Source organism: Astyanax mexicanus, chromosome 12 (assembly GCF_023375975.1).
Source record: "Astyanax mexicanus isolate ESR-SI-001 chromosome 12, AstMex3_surface, whole genome shotgun sequence".
Lineage (NCBI taxonomy): Eukaryota > Metazoa > Chordata > Actinopteri > Characiformes > Acestrorhamphidae > Astyanax > Astyanax mexicanus.
The window spans coordinates 33,524,200-33,547,377 of record NC_064419.1 but is presented as its reverse complement, the minus strand read 5'-3'; the positions used below and the strand labels follow the sequence as shown (position 1 = coordinate 33,547,377).

Genomic DNA, 23,178 nt, shown 5'->3' with positions numbered 1-23,178 from the left:
TGCTGTTAATAACATAAAAAAATTGTTTATGCTATAATTATAATATATAATTATATTTTTCAATTGTGCCCTACTCCTATAAAGGCATCATAGGCACCATCTAGTGGTTGCAGCCTCTACTAACAAAAGTAATTTTTCTTTACCATTTAAAATATTTAAGTTTCAAAAACATTCAGGGTGGGATATGTCAGCCCACTAAATCTTATATATATGTTCTGCAAATCTACATATATAAAAGGTGTTTTCTAATTGATCTATGTCATGTAAAATTAATTTGAAGGAAAAAAGGCTTATTTAGTAAGTAAGTAGGTAGTAAATAAATTGTAACTTATTACACTAAAGTATAAGTGACTTCCTACTTGAATTCTCAGTGGTTTCTCAGCCCCTGATTGGATACTGATTACATTTCATTTTGGCACAAATACCTCTCTTCTCCTAGACGAAATGCAATCCTGTGATTGTAATTTGCTTTTGAACATTTGCGGTGCCACTGATTGCATTTTAAGGAGGTTTGTGTGCAATTTTGACAAGAATTCTGCAAAAATGTAAATTCTTGTGTATTGTTTTTCAATAAAGAGATGTAATGATGTAATGTAATGCAGTGAAATGTAATGTAATAGTGATATTTTTGCATGTATTAGTGTGGGAAAGCAATGTATCTTGTGGATTGCATTTACATTTTCCACGATGATGTATGGTTTTCAATTTGGCACTAATTCCTTTCCATAGTAAGTTATTATCTTTTCAGTTTTTATTTAGCTTAGTTTTTTAGTTTAGTGTTGGGCTCAGTAGTTAGCTTAGTTTTTAGTTTAGTAGCTCTTAGTGATTACATTAGATTTAAATTTAGTTTGGGGTTAGCTCTGTAAGTAGTCCAGTTTTAGTTTAGCAGTCATTAGCTTAGTAATTAGCCCAGTTTCTAGTTAATAAGTACCTTAGTAATTAGCACAGTTTTTAGTTAATAGCCCAATGATTAGCTCTGTCATTTGCCCAATAGTTAGTGCAGTTAGTAGCTTATTTAATAACCTAGTGATTAGCTTAGTTGCTGGTTTAGGGATAATTGCAGTGATTAACTTGGAAGTCAGTTTATTTTATTAGCTAAGTTATTAGCTCATTGATTAGCAGTGGAATTACCTCAGTGTTTAGCACTATGCTAACTGCAGTGTACAGTAAATACAGCCTAAACCAGGCAGAATCAGAATCAGCTCTTCCTGGAAGTGCTCAGCTGACTGTAACAGTGAGGCTGGGGCAAGGACGATGAAGGTGATGATGATGATGGGAAGTGGTGTCATCTGTTTCCGAGCTTGTCTTTTCTTCCTGAAGGAGGCCACATCGCTCCATCTCTCACATGCCTTCCCAGCAGCCCTCATTTATCACTGCAGCTGCCGGCCAGGAAGAAACAGCATCAGCATCCCGTTTCCCGGCAACGGGCATCCCTCTCATCCTACTGTAACAGGAAACCACGTCTGCTTTTCCCCAACATTCCACACCCATCTTTCCCTTAATTACCACAATCAGAGAAATATCTATTCCTATTCAGAAATATATTCCTGTCCAGAAATGCATGTATTTCCCGTTACCATTTTATTAGGGTTTTTCTAATGTAATATATTGTTTTACAGGTAAACACACTCAGTGGCCACTGACTTTATGTTTATTTGGTTTTATTATTTTACATCCTAAATATCTGTATGTGTGTGTGTGTGCTCTACATTTTGAGAGCATGCATATTATACACACAAATAATTACAATGGTCTTTAACAAAAAAAATGATCAACAACAATAAGCCATTCAAATTCACATTAGTATGTATTTTAATATATATTTAGTGTCATTGACATAATTATTTGATATACAGAACACATATACACACTAAGAAACATTGCAAAAAAGATCCCCAAATGATAAGCTAAGAGGCAGTAATGAATTCATTTACATTCATGATCTCATGATGTATCATCCAAACTGTTTTTTTTTTCTCTGAATTTCTCAGATGTACAGATTTTGCTGCATATTGTATAATAATTTTATTTTTAATATGACTCCAGCAGTGTTACTAACATGTTGTGAGATTAATACATGAGCGCAGTTATCTAAGCTTAATGCTAATGTCTGGTCTAAACAACAAAAGTTACTGTTTTATTCCTCAGTTCCCAAAAGTGATGGAAATCATCAGTCCATCAGTGTTTGTTTTTCTTTGTTTAACATCACATGATCTGGGGGTTTCTTCATTCAGCTTCTGAGTTCCAAAACCTGCACTGATGTCCAGCCTAGTTAGAGGTTTGAAGAAAAAAAAAGTCAATTTTTTTACTAAAACATCCCTCAGCACATTTCCCTAAGCTGAATACTGTCAGGATTTGTCTATTTTTTCCTGAAAAACAGAGCACAGAGCTTCAGCTAAAATCAGCGAAGGTTCAATATTAGAGTGCTTACATTCTTATATAGTGGTGTGTGTTCAACTGGGTTATGAAAACAGTGAGTATTTGAGTTAAAGAAAGGTAAAGAAATCCAGACTAGTGCTGGCTAATGCTGTTATGCTATAGCATGCTAACACCTACCACCTACAACAGAGGAGAGGATGGGCCACAGCTGTTTACTACTTCGGCAGCAACCAGTGTTAATTTATATTGACTAAATTTAGTTACAAATGTTATTACATGCTGCCATTGAAAATAATTATTACACATATGTTTCCATCAAGGCATCTACCCACTGACTTCTATTATAAATGTGTTTGTTTGTTTGTTTCTGGTATTTTTTAATGTTGTTTTTTATATATTTTCCTGTTCCTATTTGTCTCGCATGTCTTCCTGTGTGTTAAAGATACCATAATGAATATAAATTCTGACCTGTTTGTTTCCGTTTATAGTAGATGAGACCAGTAGTTGCTATGATTACTCCCATCAGCAGCCCTGTTACTCCAACCACTACTTTATCCCGTTCAGCCTCGGAGAGAGGCTCTGTTACAGCAGACAGTTAAGACAGTTAATGTTCATCAGCACAGGATTTATAACAGAACCATACAGAACTACGAGTGATGATGACAGTAACAATTAGATATGAATTAATGAATGTCTCACTCTTTTCTTAAACCTAACCCTTGTCTTAACAATACTTTAACCTCAACCCAGAATCTTATTATAACCCTCAGCCTGGTGCTAAACCAAGCATTGGTTCTAATACTAAATTTAACTTCTGCCTAAAATTTTGCTTAACCATGGTCCTAAAACTAGTCCCGTTCCTAACCCTAACTTTAACCTCCAGCTAAAATCTTTTGCTAACCCTCACCATGGTCCTAAAATTGTCTCTAGTCCTAAAACTAACTGTAACCTCTACCTAAAATCCTGGTCCTAAATCTAGTCCCTTTCTAAATCTAACCCTAACTTAACATCCAACCCAGAATATAAACCTAACCCTTGGCTTGGTCCTAAACCCAGCCCTTGTCCCTAACCTACTCCTAAACCTAACCATCGCCCTAATCGTAATTTTACCTTAACCCAGAATCTGAACTTATCCCTAACCCCAGTCCTAAACATAGTCCTGATCTTAACCCTCGCATGTTTAATATAAAAGAGTTTTATCAGGTGTGCATTTGTGTAAACAATATGCCCATCTTGAGATTACCTGTAAAAAGGAAATTGTTGTATAATAAAGGAGTGTAGGAGGTTTGTGTTGATGTTTATGAGGTGTATTCATGCTCTCACCTTTCTGCCAGTGGAACAGAGCCGGTTGGGTGAAGCTGAGGTGTTCCACCATACAGGTGATCTGCTCTGCAGGTCCTGGACTGTACTCCAGCTGTGAGTGGATCTGATAGTACCAGTCTCCATCGTACAGTTCCTCAGAGAAAACCACGTCGCCGGTCACTTTCTTGCCGTTCCTCAGCCAGGTCAGTTTGATGGGTTTGGGGTAAAAGTCGTGAGCGCTGCACATCAGCATTGCCGGCTGGTCACCACTGGCAGATCTCAGTGACCTCACTATGACCTTTGGCCTCGCTGTGACAGGAGAGATGGTGTTTGGTTAGGATTACTCTATATAGAATTACATAAAAATAAAAAAAGCAGACACTCCTATATACTCTCTTAAGAAAGTCAATAGTGTTTGCTAAGAAATTTCTTGATATGCATATGACAAAAAAATAAATAAGAAAAAAGCAAATATAAGAAAAACACAACGTTCTGGACACAAAAAGTGACCACTTAAAGAACTATGAGTTTCTTTGATTTTACCAAATTGTAAACCTCTAGAATATAATCAAGACGAAGATGGATGATTACAAACCATCAAACCAAGTTGAAATGCTTGTTTTTTTTGTACCAGGAGTGGCATAAAGTTATCCAAAAGCAGTGTGTAAGACTGGTGGAGAAGAACATGCCAAGATGCATGAAAACTGTAATTAAAACCAGGGTTATTCCACCAAATATTGATTTCAGAACTCTTAAAACTTCATAAATATGAACTTGTTTTCTTTGCGTTATTTGAGGTTATTTCAGCCATTTCTCGTTTTCTGCAAATTCATGCTGTAAAATTACAATATTTTTATTTGGAATTTGGGAGAAATGTTGTCTGTAGTTTAAAGAATAAAACAACAATGTTCATTTTACTCAAACATATACATATAAATAGCAAAATCAGAAAAACTGATTCAGAAACTAAAGTGGTCACTTATTTTGATATATGATGTGTAGCTCCCTTCATTCTCATATGTTCAATGTGTTAGTTTGAAACTTTGCTCTGCTATATCATAAAATAACATTACATTACATGACGTTGATGAGTTGTTGCTAAGTACTCTATTTTATAGTTTTTCAGTGGACTGTTAAAATGCAGTGGTCAGATATAATGTTATGCTTAACTTTAGATTTGTGGTGGAACAGAAAGGAAAAATGTGGTGATTGCTGTTTGGAAACATTTCTAAATAACATGAAAACATGCCTGAAGCCCCATCTCTTAATCTAACATGCTATAAATATGATCCATACCACACTCACATGCTCACCTTTCCACCACCCCATAACCCTTTAACTATCCTGAACATAATCTATTCTTCCTGACTATTTAGGTAAGCCTGCTACCCTAAATTGGCTTTTGCAACCAAACACTGCCTAAACCTTTCAGCCACCTCAACCCTGTTTGAGCACTTTTTGGAAGACTGGCATTTACCAGAACAAGTTGACAAACTTGTTTTCTTTTTTATGTGAGGTGTACTGCTATTATTATCCTTAATCAGATGTTAAGTGCTAATGTTGCTGCTACAGTTGTCCAGTCATACTACTTTATGTTAACTCATGTTCTAGATATCAATGAGCCAAATTGTATCAGAAACCACATAAGCCTATTAAAGTCTATTAGAGACTACTGAACACATTACTGAAATACTGATCAGAGTGTGTCATGATTGAGCATGCTAACGTTGCTAAAACAAGGCTTTCAGTATTTGGTAAATTATTAGCTGTATTTAATTTGTGGCTAAATACATAGACACATTTTGGCTAATAGGTTGTATTTGGAGTAAGTAAGAAGGCAGTAAACTTAAATCATTAATTAATTGCCGCTGATATTCTGAGATAAACAGTGTAGATATGAACAGTGTTTGTTGCTTACCTGTGTGGTCCGCAGCAGCAAACAGCCTAACATAATTGTTACAGGACTCTATTCCCCTAGTTATCTGCAAGTTCAACCATTGTGTGTCGTTGTTAAAGATTTTTGTCCATTTTTCTGCAATTTCATTGTAGCCAATCAGTCTGCCCTCTGTGCTGTTGAGTGTTGCGAGTTTTTTCTTGTTGTACATCAGGGTTAGAGTAAACTCAGTGTGTTCAGGTGATCCTAGGTAAAAGCAATCCATGCCATAAAATAAATAATAGCTGTCAACTGGAAAGAAAAAAAGAAAAACATTGTGAGTGTAATAGAAAATCTGATATGACACAAACACACTTCTACAGGACCACCAAAACATATTTCTCTAACTGTAATCTGTTACAATTGCAGTGAAGTAATTTGATTATAGAAACATTTTTAAATAATTACAAGCAGGTTTACATTACAGCAGAAAAGGATCACTGTTTTACCATGACTGTTTCTAAACAAGTCAAGAGTCATTCACAAACTTAATGGCTTGTTTGTACTGGTTGTACTGGACATTTCTGTAGCATTTGCCTGATGGTAAAAGTGTGAAAAGGCTGTGAAGATGTAAGATCTTGGGGTGCCGAGTGGTCCAGCGGTCTAAAGTGCTGGCACTATGAGTGGGAGGTCGCAGGTTCGAACCCCTGCCCATGCCGGTGCTCAGTGGGTCTCAGTGGTTCATCTCGGCGGGTAGATGGCGTCTGTGAGCTGATGTACTGGAACCAAGTTGCTAGAATCAGCAGCAGCTCGAAAAGAGGCAGTGGCTGTCTTCACATGTATCGGAGGAGGCATATGTTAGTCTTCACCCTCTTGGTGTGTTGAGACATTACTAGTGAATGAGTGGGTTGGATAATTGTCCGTGCAAAATTGGGGAGAAAATGGGAAAAACTAGAAATAAATTTATATAAAAAATAAAGATGTAAGATCTCTAATCTCATGCTTGGTTTATCCAGCTTGTTTTCAAGGGAGCAGGTATTAGCTAGTTAGCAAGGCAAGGTACCAGTAGTCTTGCAGGCTTTGCTTTTAGCTGTGGTGATATAACCTGTGGTCACGGTGACAGAGAGGAGGACACTGCACAAACTACACTCTATCATGGATGATGACGGTCACCCACTACACACTATCTTTATGGACCATAGGAGCGGTTTCAGTGGCAGGTTCCTGTCACAGAGCTGCTCCACAGACAGACTCAGAAGATAATTTCTCCCGAGAGCAATCAGACTCTTTAACTCCCAGCGGAGTGTTAGAAGGACAGATGAGGAGCTAGTCTCATGTTTTTTGCACTACTGAACACTACTGACACTTTACTGTACATCCTGTACATTCACACTCTTGGACACTTTTACATTCTTCTAAATACAATACTTGCTAGCTAGCTATCTAACTAACTACCTGTTAGCTTACAATGTAGAAAAGAAGAGTTAATTACTATAACAGTTAATAAACAGCTACATTAAGAATACATTTTTGATGCATTATAATATGCTAAGAGAAATATTTATTCAAGATATTAGGCTTGCACAGTATTATAATGATATCTCAGTTAAAATATCTATAATGCATACTATAAAAAGCTAAAAGGCCTAATGTATTTCAGTACAATAGCAATTTGTAGCAACATTTGTCCAGAATCCATACAAAATTCATACATAAATAACATCCAGAATAACATGTTATGTACACCATCTATAAAACTTTAAGATTTAACAGTTTATAATGCATGTTAAAATTACTTGAACGTTTTTTTTTTTTTTAAACAAGGTAGAAGAGCGCAAACACAAGAGTTTAAATAACCTCTTACCTGCTGTAGCGAGAGCCCAGCTGAGAACAGCCATGCGGTGAACAAGAGGAAAAGACATTACTGAATGTTGAAAAAAATCAATGCCTGAATGACTCTGCTCTCTGTTTACAGTGAGCGCAGCTCTGAAAAGAAATTTCTATTTACAGAAAACCAGTTCCGGGATCACCGTATTACACACACACACTGTTGTATATTATTCCTGCACAGTCTTGCTTTGTGTTGTTTTCATCCCACCTGCAAACTTCTCTTTTATAATTCACTTCTCTTTATTTTAAAGTCTCGTATCTAAATCCCTTTTTGAGTTGAAATTACAAGTTAATAAACTAGAAACAATCTCTCTCTATCTGTTACAGCTAAACTCCTACAGACTGATTGTGTAAAATAAGCCCTGATACTGGTAATCGTGCCATCTTCCCCATTACTGGCACTTCCTCATGCTGTAGTTCCCAGCAGCAACACGAGACAATGCAATATTTTCATGGTCAAAATAATTCCTTTAGCCTTTCAGATTAGTTTCACTGCATATCAGTCCAATACTTTATATATGTGTTCAAGTGTCTTTTATGTAAATGTAAAATAATGACTCATTTTCACAATATTTGTATGAGAAAACAACATATTTTCACAATATGTTTAGTAAAAATGTAGAAATAATGACTTTTTTCTTAATATTTTACTCAACATTTATAATAATGCTGGCTCATTTATTCAATACCGTACTTCATATTGTATTTTACTCAATGTTTATTAAAAATGACTTATTTCCTCAACATTTGACTAAATCTTTTGAATTGCCTTTTTTCTTATATTATATGTTATACATTTTTAATTCATTATATAAAACCAAATTATTATATTTTTGTCTGGATGGGTTAAAATAACTTTTATTTAAACAATAAAATATATTGTTTTAATGAAAAAAAATTATGTAAGTGATGTAGCAGGAAGTGAAAACATGAAATCCTGCCAAATACCACACACACAAATACAAACGTGTGACTGTGGGAGACTGAAAACAGTGTGTGTTGTTAAAAGGCTTCAGTGTGTGTGTTACTTCTCTCGCTGGCAGGTGGGCTCCTTGTGTTGTATGTCTGAATAGAGATGGGTGTTTTAATTTTGATAGGGGTGATCGTCTGTGCTGCATACACACAGTCAACAGGTGAGTCCACACACATACACACACACCAACACACACACATTGAGCATTAATGGAGTGTATGTTGTGGTGTAAAGCTCATGAGTTTATAAATTCTATTGTGTTTTGTTGAGACCTGTTTGGTCAGTATGTCATATACAGCTGTAATATGAGATTATTGTTATTAGTAGGCAAACAGTTATTGGAAGCTTTTATTCAGCCATTGGAAGATGACAGTCACCTCAGTTGTTCTACTAAACAAGTGTTTATTTTCTTAACATTTGAAATTATATGATTAATCCTGACAAGACTGGTTTGGATAGTTTTTTTCTTTTAATAAATGAAACCATCATTTAAAAATTGTTTTTTTTTTATATTTACTCGTGTTATATTTGTTTGATATTAAAGTTTGTTTGATAATCTGAAAATCGTAGGTATGACAGAAATGCAAAAACAAAAGAAACCTGTAAGAGGGAAAATACTTTTTTATGTAGTGTTTCTTACATGTACTTTGCCTTTTATTTAATTACAGACAGTATTAACCTAATACATTTTGTGTTTTATCTGTTCAACTTCATTTAATTTGCAGGTGTTCCTCACAAATTCTTGATACTTTACTCAATTACTGGGTTTATTATTATTATTATTATTATTATTATTATTATTATTATTATTATATATTGTTTCTTTATAACAATATTACTGTAGTACCATGTCTATGAGTGTGTGTGTGTGTGTGTGTGTGTGTGTGTGTGTGTGTGTGTGTGTGTGTGTGTGTGTGTGTGTGTGTGTATGAATGTATATGTGTGCATGTTTTTATGTATATGTACGTGTGTACCGGTATGTATTATTTTTGTGACTTAATAATTTCTTTTTTGATTCTGTGTGTATTTTGTGTATGGGCTTTCTCACTTTCCCTGCACATTTTTCTATAATATTATATTCACTGCAGGCTATATATATAAAAAAAAGCAGAATAAATATTTTTTATGTAATTAATTTCAGAAGAAACAATGAATGAGCAAGTGTGGCAGTATTATTGTTCTTGTAGTGTATATTGTTTTCTTCTGTCTGCAGGTTATATTAAATATGGGATGAAACTGACGTGTGATGAGAACGACGCTGAGGTCTACTATCACTACAAAGAACAAATGGTTGCCTACTATGACAACAAAGCGGGACGAGTCGTGACAACAGTGCCAGAACTTCCTGATCCATTCGTGTTCCCAGATGTTTCCAGAGATGCTGTCAATAATGAGAATTACTGTAAGAAGGGGTTAACAATGATAAACGAGTTCTACGCGAACCAAACTGAGGAGCTTGGTAAGATTCAGGCTTTTAGCTAGGGGGTAGGGGAGTTCTAGATAATACAGAAAATAGGTTCTGTGACATGTAACAATATCGTAATTCTTCTCAGTACTCTGTATAAACATGAACATGTTTTTTAAGGAACTCTCCACAAAGCTGTATTAGAACAACCTTTAACCAGGCAAATAACTGTGTATGCATTTAATGGTTCTTTGAGTTGTCATAGTTATATAAAGAAACAACTGCCTTTACATAAGAACCTTTGAAAAACAGAAACAGTTTGTTTAATTCTGAGGGATATATGATTTCTATGGGGTCAGATTCCTGCAGTGTTTTGTGTTTTCCCTGCTGAAGCACACCTAATTTAACCTACCTGTTATATTTAGCTGGTATGTTGCTGTGTTTAGAGTTGACGGCGATCCAGTTAAACATTCAAATAATTCTACACTGTTTCAAAACATTATCAAAAACCAGTTAACTAAAGATGTTGGAGTTTACCACAACTGGTTTGCATTCATTTTGCAATGTTTCATTGCAAATCCAGCCAAAATATTTCCCTCTTTTTTATGTTGCAATGTAGCATTGTTGGCTATACCAATTGCTAACAATTCATTACAACAGTTTGGGGCATTTAAACACAATGAAAACATGACCACAGATAAAAGCTGGACAGTACTGTTTGTAATTATGATTTAGTAAGGTAGGAGTCCTAATATACTGTATTATACCACTGCTTTTACTACTGTTGAAGTGCAGTCCAGCCATCTTGGATACTTAACTTCAGGTTAGGGAGGCTCTTCTAACTTACTCAGTAGGAATTCAGACCTGTGGGTGTGTTTCAGTTGAAACTTACGATGAACATACAGAAAGTTACGGTGTGCAGGCTTGGACAGCAACACTTGCTTTGTCCTGTGGGATTAATAGAGATTAGTAATTGAAATTCTAAGAACAAATTATGACTGGAGCAGGTGTAAAAATGGGCGTGAACCACTGTCCGGACTAAAGGACCAGATTTATGGTCTCAGTTCGAATCTACTGAACCATGTTTCAGTTCATCTGCAGTGTAAAACACTTTTCTTTTTTTAAATTTATTTATATATTTTTTTCTATTTTCTCCCCAATTTACACAGCCAATTACCCAACCCACTCATTAGGACTCCCCCTATAACTAGTAATGCCCAACACCAGGAGGGTAAAGACTAGCAAATGCCTCCTCCGATACATGTGAAGTCAGCCACCGCCTCTTTTTGAACTGCTGCTGATGCAGCATTGCCGAGTAGCATCACAGCGCACTCGTCGGAAAGCGCAGCGACTTGGTTCTGATACATCAGCTCACAGACGCCTTGTGCTGATCGCCATAACCCTTTGGAGTGATGCTGGGAGAGAGCGCCATCAACCCACCCACAGAGAGCAGGGCCAGTTGTGCTCTCTCGGGGCTCCGGTAGCCGATTTCAAGCTACATGAACAGGATTTGAACCGGCGATCTCCTGATCACTCCAGAAATCTGAAGATAATCTTTTACACTCAGCGTGTACATGAAGGGGAGTCAGAACACCTGGGAAAGCAACTTGCCAGTCTCATAACTAACATTCTACAAACCAACAAACATGAAGTATAGAGAGACACAGTCCATGTAGCTGATAACAACAGGATGTAGTAAAGTTCTTTAGTCCGTTCACTAACCTGCAGTGTGAAACATTGTTCAAGACTTTAAGATGTGAAAACACCCTTAATGACTATTAAACAAAAAATACACAGACCAGTATAAACAGCACACAATCTAAATATTTCCAATAAAATGGTCTGTTGTTAATGATTTCTGTGTTTAGAGCCTCCTTGGGTCTCCCTCTACCCAAAGCGTCAGATGGAGCTGAGTATAAACAACACGCTCATCTGTCACATACTTGAATTCTTCCCACCGCCGGTCAGAGTGACCTGGACTAGGAATAACCTGAACATGAAGGAGGGAGTAACACTGAGTCCGTACTACCAGAACAATGACGGGACGATCAGCGTGTTTTCTACTCTGAGCTTCATTCCGGAGGAAGGGGACATTTACAGCTGCACAGTGGAGCATCGCGCCCTGGAGAGACCACTGACCAGAATACTGGGTGAGTGATTTACCATGATAAAGCAGCAGTTAGAAAAACACTTAACTCATTTACTTATTCTGACAGGGTCAGTAATTACCATTTTTTGGAGTTTAGGTAAAAAAACTCCAACCAGTGAAATTACAGCTCTGGAAAAAAATTAGAGACCACTTAAAATGATGAGTTTCTTTAATTTTACCAAATTGAAAATAAAATCAAGAGGACGATGGATGATAACAGGTATCAAACCGAGTTTAACTAATTTAAATTTAGGACCAGGAGTGGCATGAAGTTATCCAAAAGCAGTGTGTTAAACTAGTGGAGGAGAACATGCCAAGATGCATGAAAACTGTAATTAAAAACCAGGGTTATTTCACTAAATATTGATTTTTGAACTCTTAAAAAACTGTATGAATATGAACTTGTTTTCTTTGCATTATTTGAGATCTGAAAGCTCTGCGGCTTATTTTCTACAAATATTTGGAATTTGGGAGAAATATTGTCAATAGTTTATAGAACAAAAACAACAATGTTCATTTTACTGATTCAGAAACTGAAGTGGTCTGTTAATGTCTTTTTCAGAACTGTATCTTAAACTGTATAGATGAAACTAAATACATTACTCACTGTGTCCTGTAGATGGCAGCAAAACGCCATTCACAATTGTCCACAGGTGGTGCCACCTACAGGACAGAGTGGGTAAAACTTTTAAGTTTTCCGTATCATGGAACAATTATCTTAGAATATTAATAGTGTTGACATTATTAAGAATAATTAACATAATATTTACCATATCACATAGAAAAACTGTGAAGAATACTGTTTTTCATATTTTGTCTTTGTAAAAAAGGTCACAGTCATGGAAAAATCTTCTGCTATATATATACTTTATATTTTGTGTTTTTTTTTTGTTTATATTTGTGTGAGAGTAAAGGTTATTTTCTTCTGTCTTCGCAATGTTTCAATTATACCTATGATAAATATCCTGCTCTCTGATTGGACAGGGGACAGGTTCATACCCGCTCAATGTGGTTAACTTCTGCTTAACTTCTACTTAATCTCAGAGCAGGTTAAGGTGTGTAGAGTAGTTTGCCACTGTGATCTACCAAGCTGAAAAGCTAGCCAAGTTTGTGGTATGAGCAAGCTGAAGTTTAACTCAATAAAAGCTCACTAACCATATTTTTTGGTACATCTCTCTGTGTTCTAAATGAGCTCACACTCACTTTGGAAAAAACACAGCGCATCCAACAGGAAATTAAGCACTAGAAGGTGACAGTCATGTTTATGGTTAACAGTGAAAAGTGCTGACTACTTTACACTGAAACAACTTTTTTCATTTATACATGTGTGTGTGTCTCTATGTGCAAATAGATGTGGAGGTGGACAAGCCCAGCGTGTTGCCCACAGTGGTGTGTGCGGTGGGATTGTGTCTTGGCGTGGCTGGAGCGGCTGCTGGAGTTTTTCTCATCTTCAGAGCAAACAAACACCAGAACTGATTTAGGTGTAAACATACAATTCTTAAAAGGCTTTTGAAATGTGGAACAAAGTGTGTGTATAATTTCTCCACATTTTCCACAGATAGTCCAGACTGACAGGTTATGAACTGAATGTTCACATAATCAATATACAACAAGACACATTATTATTACTGCCAGACTAATTGTAAACACTACATATGAAAGCAATTACACAGATTGTATCTTTTAAATTATAATGTCCCTACATATTTGGGATAATCATCTGTGGACAGACTAATCTGAAATGTAACCTCTTAGACAACAGTTCTTCAGTGTATGGTTTAAAATCGTCTAATTCTGCAATTCCACAGTAGGGAGATTATTAGATAATTTCTGAAGTGCCATTTAAAGCATTATGTGAAAAATGGTCTTGTTCTTGTGTGTTTGTGTGTGTGTTGGTAATTCACCTTTACTCCACTGCTCTAAATACTGGTTCCGGGACCAAATGAGTCAACTGTTTCCCCCTACTTCCTTTACAATAGTTTGATGCATTTTAGGCCATCACTGTAAGTAAAATATGTTCTTAATGGTCTGTCAAATTAAATCAAAGCCTAAATAAAAATAAAATAAAATAATTTCAGAAACTACATCTCCCGTTTTATTCATCTAATTACTGCTGTTACTTTTTCTTTTATTCTTATGTTTAGGGCTAAATGTAAGCAGATGTTTTGTACACTTTGGGGAAAAAGTTAAAGGTTTAAAAACCCTCCACTAATGATTTTTTTTACCCATGAGATAACCAGGTGGAGAACAATTTAAGCATTTAAACAGATCTCTGTGTTGCCATAATTGTACCTAAAACACTTTTTTTAAGTTTGGTGGATTCTGTAGTTACATGAAAAACAAATGCTAGATACAATACATGTATTATTAATATTAATATTTTTATTAGCGATAAAATTCAATCAAAGTTTCAAGAGTATGAAGTGTTTTAGGTCAAGAAACATCACACCGCATTCAAATAAACAATGAAGATTTCTAAATCATGTCACCCTTACCAAAGAGACGATGTCTTGCAGGCTTTACTTTTTTTGACTCTGTTTGCCTGTTCAAATAAAAAGACTGGAGACAAGTTGTCGTGTTGTTAATAAACTGTATTGTGTTTGATATCAAATTAAACTAAAGGGGGAAAACAATATTTAAAACATTATTTAACTGTGAAAGTGCACATTCATAATTAATATTTATTTAAAATACATACAGTGGTAAAACCTAATTCTGAATATATATAATGTATATATAATTTCTCATAATTTTCTTAGTAAGGCCTCAGTATCACCGACTGCCGAAAAAGTCTGATTTCACAGTAAACATATAGAACACCAAACACATTGCTTTAAATAAATAGCATAAATGCATCTACAAAAGAAAAAGCATAAGAAAATGAAACTGCACATACACATCAGCGCCAGAGAACACTCTAGGACCTTTTGTTTTTAAAAATGTTCCAGAAAAAAAAATGAGAAAAGACTGAAGATGTTTAACCTAAATGTTCTAAGGATTCTTGTTCCTATCAGCTAGAAACAAAAAACAGTCGCCTCTCAGATGACAGCACTGATTCAACACTGTCTCAGCTCACTGTATGACTGCCCAAAAGTGGGTCAAATAGTGGCCAGGATTTTTATCTAGACCTTATGGTCATAACTAATGTGTGGGTAGTGAGATGAGATGCTGCTCTTTATATTAATTAAATAACATTATATTAATAAATAACTTTGATATTAATATTGTGCACATTTTTTATGTAAGTATTCTGTATATCTTTACAATCTGGTTGAGATTGTGCTCCATCAAAATGCTAGCTAGCTGGAGTGTGGAGCAGAAAAGATTACATAGTATCTCAAAATAATTACTTATTTTATCAGAATATTGATGAAATATAATTTCTTTATAATTTCTTGTTTGCTAAGACGGAATTATGATATGCTATACTAATGAAATATGAATGCAATAACACTTCAGTAAAGTATTTTCTGTTGTAAATCATTAATACATAATCACATCAACATTACTTACAAAGTATCATCATTTTGAGGTAAAACATGTCTGTTAAAATAAGCACACAAAATTATGAGGCTCAGATTTTTTAAAACTATTAAAACTTAAGTGTAAAGTAATGGGGTAGCCGACTATTATACAAGCTCAAATAAAACCTCTTTGGATTCTGCTTTAAATTATGAGAAGTTTTCTGTAAAATAGAATTATTTCACTCATTTCAACTATTTTCACTAACTAGCTGTGTGTGTTTATATGCTAGCTTAGCTACCTACAGCTAGCTACCTAGCTAGCTTAGTAAGGTAGTACTAGAAGGGAAAACTGAATGTGCTTGATGAAAATATGCAAAAAACAAACAAATACTTAATAGTATAACATTAAATTTGGCAATAATTGCAAGATTTGGGGTAACAGGTAGTTATTCACGTGTTTCAGTTTGGCGGCTAAGTGCATGCTATTGGCTAACTTAGTAAACAGTATGTGGAAGGAACATATAGAACTCTGCCATCTGCTGACTGCCTTCAAAACCCTCTGAATAGACATTAATTTAAAATTTATGAAAACTAAGAAAAAGAGTATTTCTTAAACAGCAGGAGTCGTCCTGACCACTTTCCTAACCTATACTGCTCACTAAAGCCCATCACAACACATCACTGCTCACTAATCTTAACATTTACAGTTAAATAAGCTCATGAACTCATGGGACACTGGATAGGAGTTTAAAAACTGTTCTCAGTCCAGTTTACACTTTGCTAATCCTCCCTCTTACACCAAGTATAAATCAGCTGGATCAGGTCTGGTTCTCAGAACAGATGTAGGCCATAGAAAAAGCTAAACAAAAGTACATAATATGCAATAAATACATTATAAACAACAAACAAAACTAAAAGCAAAATTAGAAAAACTACAGTATTCAGTACAGTATTTGACAATAGAGGCTATGTTGTGACTGGCTGAGTAATACAGGATTATGGCATCATAATCATTTACTCACAACATTACATAAAAATATAGAAAAAGTGAGGATAATTTCACAACATTTCACTAAACTAGGACATTAAACATATGCATTTTTTTTTTCATTTGAATGGTTTATCTGACATGGACCACATTTTGTCCTAGACTCAACTGCATTATCAGCAGGGTTCCACTTTCAAAACTGTATGTATTCTAAATCAAAGCTAAATCCAGGTCTAAGAAACCACAATATACCATAATAATGTGCAAATAATCCCTACTATATGCAAGCTTCAAGACCATGCACTACACAAACACAGTATAAGGGTAGTTTCATTATGACATGACAAGTAACCACATGTGTATTTACTCATCCTTCAGAATAAGAATCTTTGTAACTATTCTGTATTAATGGCCAAGGGTAAACAGTCATTTAGAGTAGGTTTCGTGCAAAATGCTTAGTTCTAGTCAAACATACTTTGTACTGTGAAAGTATGTCGGAACCTCAAACTTCTTACACAGAAAGGTGTTGCACCAAAAGGTTATAAACACACTTGGGCCAATGTTTTATCATAATTTTCAGAAAGTCTGGGTTCAAAACATTTTTTTAATTGCCATAATATTAAAATATTGGACAAAAAACACCAGGGCACATTTTTGCATGTTTTCTTCAGATTTGATGCCATTTTACAATCATCCTTTCATATGCGTGTCCAGCGATACAGCAAACCTTCTGACCCTTTTTAATTGCCATGTCTGGCAGGTTTAAGAAATAAAACTCGAAATTAACAATACATGCATTCACATTGGGAAATATGAATATTTGTTTTGGCACATCTCTAATTACCAAACTGTATAAGGCAACATTATATCTTATTTGAACATCAAAGTCATCCCATGATTTGATAAAAGACCACACTGGTAATTCAATAATACAATCAAACATGTACACCACATAAACTTCCTTAAACAGCCTAAAATTATAACAAAAGCTGTAACATAACGCATTCTTGCAGTCTGAGCAGGCAAAATGAAATAAACAAAACATACAAAAAAATGACACTTGTAAAATATTAATTCTTTAGAAAATATTTTTTTATATCATACGTCCTCCACGTCTTCCTCTGCTGGATAAAGCATGATGAATAATTGTCTGATGCATAATTTAAAAGTTGTCCCATTGGAAGAACCAGTCAGTAGAAAATTCTAACAAAACTGATAAAAATGATAGTTCAGCAAAAAAAAAAGAAAAGAAACTCACCTCTTTAGTCCAAAAGTACCTGATAGACTAATATGCGATAAAAATTCTAAAGTTTGCTTCTTTATTTCGAGCATTGGAGCTACAAGGCTACTGAAGCTAACACATAACAGAAGCTGATATCCCACCAATTAGCACTAGAACACTCTCAACAATCCCTAAGAAATGTAATTATGTTGTTTATGACACTATGCGATGGTCTAAAAAAAAAAAAAACGGCCTATATTACAAAGCTAGAAACAGTAGCAGGTAGGATGTGAGCACCCACTGTTTGTTAGCTACATGAGCTTTGCAGCTTCAGTGCTGTGTGATGGGATATAAGCTTCCATTACTTCTTAGCTACAACCCCTTAGAGCTTCAGTGCTAATTGTTGGGTTTTTTTTTCTTATAATAAGGTGACATTAATATAACCAGACACAATCTTTGTTTTTGTTTTTTTAACATTTGAGCAGATATGAGTCTTTAGGAAGTTCTGATTGACTAATGGCATACAAATATCAACATTCCACTGCTTATTAGATACATTAGTCTTGCATTCAGTGTTGAATGGTGGGGCATAAACTTCCCATAGCTGTGGAAGAAGCAAACTTTAGACACTAAGCATGCCTTGATTGAAAATTATATAAAATCCTTGTGAGTCTGACTCATCTACAATGCACTCTTAAATCAAAAATACAGTGAGTTGTGGACGCCATTCAGAAGCACACCATTACAACTGGACAGTGCTGGATGTGTTTTTGAGCAGAAAACCAACAGAGTCCATCCTAAGGGAACATTCCTGGAGCTGACTGAATGTTTGGGCCCTCCACCCGGTGGTCCAGCTGGTTCTGAAGCCTTGTGAGATTGGAGAGCTCCTCCAGCTCCTGGAACTGGCGGTCAGTTTTGTGGCTGACCAGTGAGCGGTAGAAATGCACAGCGAAAACGATGAAGACGAGGCCGCAGGGCACAATGATGCAGGTGGACGCATAGGCAGCGGCCTCCCCGGCGCTGATTGTGGAGTTATCATTATTTCTGGGTTCTCTGTCTTTCTTCAGTGGGAGAAATTTCACCCAGCAGAGCAGCAGAACCTCTGCCAAAAACAGAAATGTGCCAATGACTGTGGAGAACGCCCAGGCCAGCTCAATGTGGTGGTGCATCCGCTCGTGAGGCGACTCTTTGACTGAATTGAGGTTGTGGACGTTGCTTACTGCCTCCAGGTTTGGCAGGATGCAGGTGCTGATCATCAGGGCAAAAAGGTGGACGGCCACCAGGACAGTGGTGCAGGCACTAAATGCGATCAGCAAACCAGGAGGATAATTATAGTCCCGCTCCAGCTGCACCTCCACCATCGCCACCTAAAAAACGTACACACACAACGTTGGATGAAAGCTAAAGGAGCAGTTGTTGAAAAATCTAAGTAACCTGATCGATCAATTAGCCCAGATTTAGTCAATCAGTTGGTAAAATATATGGACAAACATACTAAGAATAGCTTACTTTTTTTAAGAGTAATTTTCTTCACTGCTTAGGAAAAGTTTTCAACTACATTTGAAGCAACATTGCTGTAAGTATTTGATTGCTTTTAGCGAGAAGAGCATTGGTGTGATTAGGTTGATGAATGATCACCACCCCACCTCATCCCCAACACATCCCAAAAGTAATGGATGGAGCACCATCATTCCAAATAAACACTGTTCCACTGCTCCACAGCTCAATGCCTGGGGGGCTATATATCTCTCTAGCCCATGCCTGGCATTAGATATTCCAGAGAGTATTATTCAATGCTAAAACAATATAATATGTAGCCCTATTTAGAATGCAAGAAACCTTCAATTATGCTCACTAGCCATAAGATTAAAACTATTAAAGCTTAAAATAATAACACTGATGACCGGGTTCCAATGGCTTCTGTCAATTAATCGATAAATTTGGCATCAAGTGAACAGTCAGTTCATGTAGATGATTTGTTGGAAGCTGGAAAAGTTGGCAAGTGTATGAATCTGAGAGACTTTTACAAGACCGTCTAGACAAGAGTGTCAGAACATCTTCAAAACAGGGGGGGAACCCAAGGCTTGCTGATAATAATGAAGGTCCCACCTCAAACTTACAGGACTTCTTCTACAAGATCTGCGGCTTTCTGAATGTCTAAGTGCCAGATACCACAGTTCAGAGGTCTTGTAAAGTCCACACTTCAACAGATCAGCACTAGAGAGACCTTCACAATATTAGATATGTTTAAAATTGGGTCTGATGGGTGTTGACTGGCTTTGTCAATTAAAAGTAGTTGCTGTTTAACAACCTGAGCAGCTATGAAAATGAGTCGGCTGGGGTTGGGAAAGTTCACTGTGGTACAGGAAAAACAACTACATATGGATTTCCCCTCCATCAGTACAAAGCTACACTTTAAAAGGAGTTAGATATTACCCTAAACATCAACCTGAACTGTAACCAACTACAGTTACACATCATTATTCAGAAGATCACTAAAGAACATAAACAGTAAATAAATACTAAAGCCTGGTGGTTCAATAAATAGCTTTAGAGTACGTGATGTGCACTTCGAGATGTGGTAAGATATATGTATGTGTGTGCATGTGTGTGGGTGGATGTGGGAGATGTGTTTCCTGCATTGCACAGACAACCCTGCTTCCTTATAATCAACATTCATCATTCTCAGAGGTTAAAAAGTAAAAGATCCATTTAATGTAAAACCAGATTTTAGCACAGAGCCTGGAGGTCTATGCTCCTCAATGTGGAAAAAAAATCTAAAAAGAGGAGTATTAAATGACCTTGTTAGAACAGCAAACACTAAGGTGAAATAGGCACTGCACATCAGCAAGCAACTAGCACTGTGAAACATGGTGGTAGTAGTGTCATACTCTTCTCAAAATACTCAATCAATGGTGTAAATACTTTTGTAAGTAAGAGATTAAGTCATAGGATATTCCATTTTTTAATCAATGATATTTTACAAATAAAGAAGTAGAAATATATTGTTAAAAGTAGCTATTGCAGATCTAGGAAAAATAGTAAAAAGTATTTCTTCAATATGTAATCAACATTTAATATTAAAATGGTTCATCTCACATATTTGCAACCACCCCTTGCAAAAACAAAACCTAAAACAAAAATGCAATGTTATGTTTCAATGTTAAGTAAAACTATTGTGTTTTATATGCTGGTCTTTCAAAAGTAATAACGTAGTGAACCATTTTAAAAAAAGTTTAAACATGTATTTTTTTATGAAAAACGAGTCAATGATCCTAACTGAACAATTACCTTTTTGAGGTAAGGAACACCATTGCACTAAATATTGATAAAATAATTAGCAATGGTGTTATAAATTAAATATTCACACTGCTTGTTAGGACTGTTTTGTTTCAGACACATTTTAGATAATTAAACATGCATCGAGTCAAATTGACCCGGGAACACCATTGCTGTTCTGGACAGATGAACATAACAGGAGAGTTACACCCTGCTATTTTGCAGCACAACCTCCCCAATTATTACACACTGTATTCTAAAAATGTCCCAAATAACAATTAGCACAGCTTGTATGGTGTATACCGTTGTAATATACAACTTAATAACTCACCAAAGCCAAGCTCACCCTACTGTTTTATCTTAAAAGAGCAGGTTTCCTGTACAATGAGGGCTGAGAGAGAGCAGGGAGAGAACAGAAGAAAGCTAACAATAAGATATGACTTGTTTTAGTTTAATGTTTCTCAATATAGACTTTTATATTAACTCTCCAGCTCCACCATCTACCCTGAAATTTACAGTAGGGCTTAATAATGATTATGTGAAGTGAATGTGGCATGTCCATTCAAGCACGTTTAACAGGGTAGGTATGTGGGTCAAAGCATAAAGAAAAGTGGGAAATATTTAAAATAATTAAAGAAATACTTAAAATGCTCCAACTGATGGCATACTGGTATTTACATGTATTAGACGTACTAAAAAAAACTAAATTTGAGTTTGCTTGCTTTTGAACTTTTCCGTTCCACCTTAAATCCTGCCGCTGTTCCATTCTGACGCTTCGGGCCCCAGTATGAAACCGCTGCACCATTTAAGGTGGAACGGAAAATTTCAAAAACAAGTGAACTCAATCTCAATCTCAATGTTGTTTAAACACGAGAAACCATGCAATGTTATACAGCAGCGACCTCAGCTACATTCACATTAGGCACAAAATAAAAAAAAATCCCCCAGGTTTTCTCACCATAGCAAACCCAGACAGCAAAGCAGAGGTTCTGCTGGTGGCCTTCAGCTTGGCTCGACTCAAGTAGAGTTTTCTCCATGACAGCGCCTGCAAAGAGTGCTCGTTCAAACTCATTCTGCTGCTCTTAAAAACTCCTCCTGAAGGTCAGAACCAAGCCAAACCTCTCCTCCGACACCACGCAGTCGCTTATGGTTGATAAATTCTCCAAATCGCTCCGGTTTGAAGTGTCATAACAGAGCTTCAGTGGTAGTTTGAGAACTAAACCAAACTAGCTGCTCACTCTTCCCTCTTAAGCCACGGCACCGGAGTCCCAACTTGAAAACTACAATTTGATGCACCCATAATGCAAAGCGGCGCAGTTAATTAACGCGGTGGTGTTGTGGGATTTGTAGTTCGGTGACGGTATGTTGTCACGCAGTCAACAGGTTTTAGTTTTAAAGACAGAAAAAGTTTTACGTTTTAAAAGTTTTGTTTGGATCTCAGGTTTTTCAATAACGTTAATTGTACATTTAAAACATTTTATTAAGAAGGTGGAATTGCGTTTATAATACATAAAACAGTTAGACTAATGCTGCCTTTAAGTTGTGTCGGAAATATCGTATTTACCATATGAGAGCACATGAACGCCACCAGAAATTCATATTTGGCATTGGAAAACTGGCGTGTCAGTAACAAGAGGTTAAATTTAGTTATATATATAAATACATTAAAAAAATTGATACTTGCAGGTTGTTATTAGCCAACTGATAAAATCACTGGCAATACATGAAAAATAGTAAATGTCTAGTATGATTCATGGTCCTAATGGAATAAAATCATCATTCACCTAATGCATGTCTTATTGGCTTCGTTCTCTTGGAGAAGGGGAAAATAAACCTCCTGTATTTTATGATAATCGACCCAAAGTGTAAACAAAAGGATTTTCTTAATGGCGTCCATTTTCACCCAACCAAAAAACACTCAAGTGCATGTTAATACAAGACAAGACAACCACATTCACCATAACCATCTGTGCAGTAAACACAAACACACTACTCAGAAGACAAACAGTGATTTTTGTGAGAAAAGCCTTTGCTGCAGTGCCCAGAGACCAGTGAAGGTTATGGGCACTGTGGGCACTGTTGAGCCTGCCAAATCCAGGAATCAAACCCACAATCTTGTCATTGATGGCCAAGTGCTCTAACCATTGAGTCACTACTGCCTAGGTCACAAGAATAAAGGAAAATAAACAGACAATAAAACAGTAATTAGCATAATTCATCATATACTGTCTGAACAAAGTCATTTAGAGTGCGG

General features: G+C 36.0%; 3 protein-coding genes across 4 annotated transcripts; 1 reads left to right on the top strand and 2 right to left on the bottom strand.

The window, feature by feature from the left end:
- Positions 1-1,836: 1,836 nt before the first annotated feature.
- LOC111192657 (class II histocompatibility antigen, B-L beta chain-like) lies at positions 1,837-7,900 on the bottom strand. 2 transcript variants are annotated; one of them, XM_049486188.1, is made up of 5 exons: positions 7,419-7,897; positions 5,600-5,866; positions 3,703-3,990; positions 2,848-2,958; positions 1,837-2,268 (listed from the first exon to the last, which is right to left on the bottom strand). In XM_049486188.1, exons 1-5 carry the CDS (start codon positions 7,474-7,476, stop codon positions 2,231-2,233), a joined length of 762 nt encoding a protein of 253 aa, XP_049342145.1. In that variant the 5' UTR covers positions 7,477-7,897; the 3' UTR covers positions 1,837-2,230. The 2 variants fall into 2 exon arrangements, with proteins under 2 accessions (XP_049342145.1, XP_049342146.1); XM_049486189.1 differs by lacking the exon at positions 2,848-2,958 and having other exon boundaries at positions 7,419-7,900.
- A 1,738-nt stretch (positions 7,901-9,638) lies between these two features.
- LOC107197569 (RLA class II histocompatibility antigen, DP alpha-1 chain-like) lies at positions 9,639-13,907 on the top strand. Its single transcript, XM_022670451.2, has 3 exons — positions 9,639-9,876; positions 11,691-11,972; positions 13,323-13,907. The coding sequence occupies exons 1-3, from the start codon at positions 9,648-9,650 to the stop codon at positions 13,445-13,447; spliced, it is 636 nt and encodes a 211-aa protein (XP_022526172.2). The 5' UTR covers positions 9,639-9,647; the 3' UTR covers positions 13,448-13,907.
- Positions 13,908-17,009: 3,102 nt separating this feature from the next.
- On the bottom strand, positions 17,010-22,205 carry orai1a (ORAI calcium release-activated calcium modulator 1a). Its single transcript, XM_007247160.4, has 2 exons — positions 21,883-22,205; positions 17,010-19,012 (listed from the first exon to the last, which is right to left on the bottom strand). Exons 1-2 carry the CDS (start codon positions 21,994-21,996, stop codon positions 18,443-18,445), a joined length of 684 nt encoding a protein of 227 aa, XP_007247222.2. The 5' UTR covers positions 21,997-22,205; the 3' UTR covers positions 17,010-18,442.
- Between the last annotated feature and the right edge of the window lie 973 nt (positions 22,206-23,178).

Bases quoted from the DNA above. Each gene is read 5' to 3' on its own strand.
- LOC107197569 (XM_022670451.2), top strand. From the start codon at position 9,648: ATGAAACTGACGTGTGATGAGAACGACGCTGAGGTCTACTATCACTAC. The intron at 9,877-11,690 runs GTAAGATTCAGG...TTCTGTGTTTAG, and splicing joins GAACCAAACTGAGGAGCTTG to AGCCTCCTTGGGTCTCCCTC. The intron at 11,973-13,322 runs GTGAGTGATTTA...ATGTGCAAATAG, and splicing joins ACCACTGACCAGAATACTGG to ATGTGGAGGTGGACAAGCCC.
- orai1a (XM_007247160.4), bottom strand. From the start codon at position 21,996: ATGAGTTTGAACGAGCACTCTTTGCAGGCGCTGTCATGGAGAAAACTC. The intron at 19,013-21,882 runs GTGAGAAAACCT...TACGTTTTTTAG, and splicing joins TGCTGTCTGGGTTTGCTATG to GTGGCGATGGTGGAGGTGCA.
- LOC111192657 (XM_049486188.1), bottom strand. From the start codon at position 7,476: ATGTCTTTTCCTCTTGTTCACCGCATGGCTGTTCTCAGCTGGGCTCTC. The intron at 5,867-7,418 runs GTAAGAGGTTAT...TTTTCTTTCCAG, and splicing joins CTGGGCTCTCGCTACAGCAG to TTGACAGCTATTATTTATTT. The intron at 2,959-3,702 runs GTGAGAGCATGA...CTGCTGTAACAG, and splicing joins TCTGTTCCACTGGCAGAAAG to AGCCTCTCTCCGAGGCTGAA.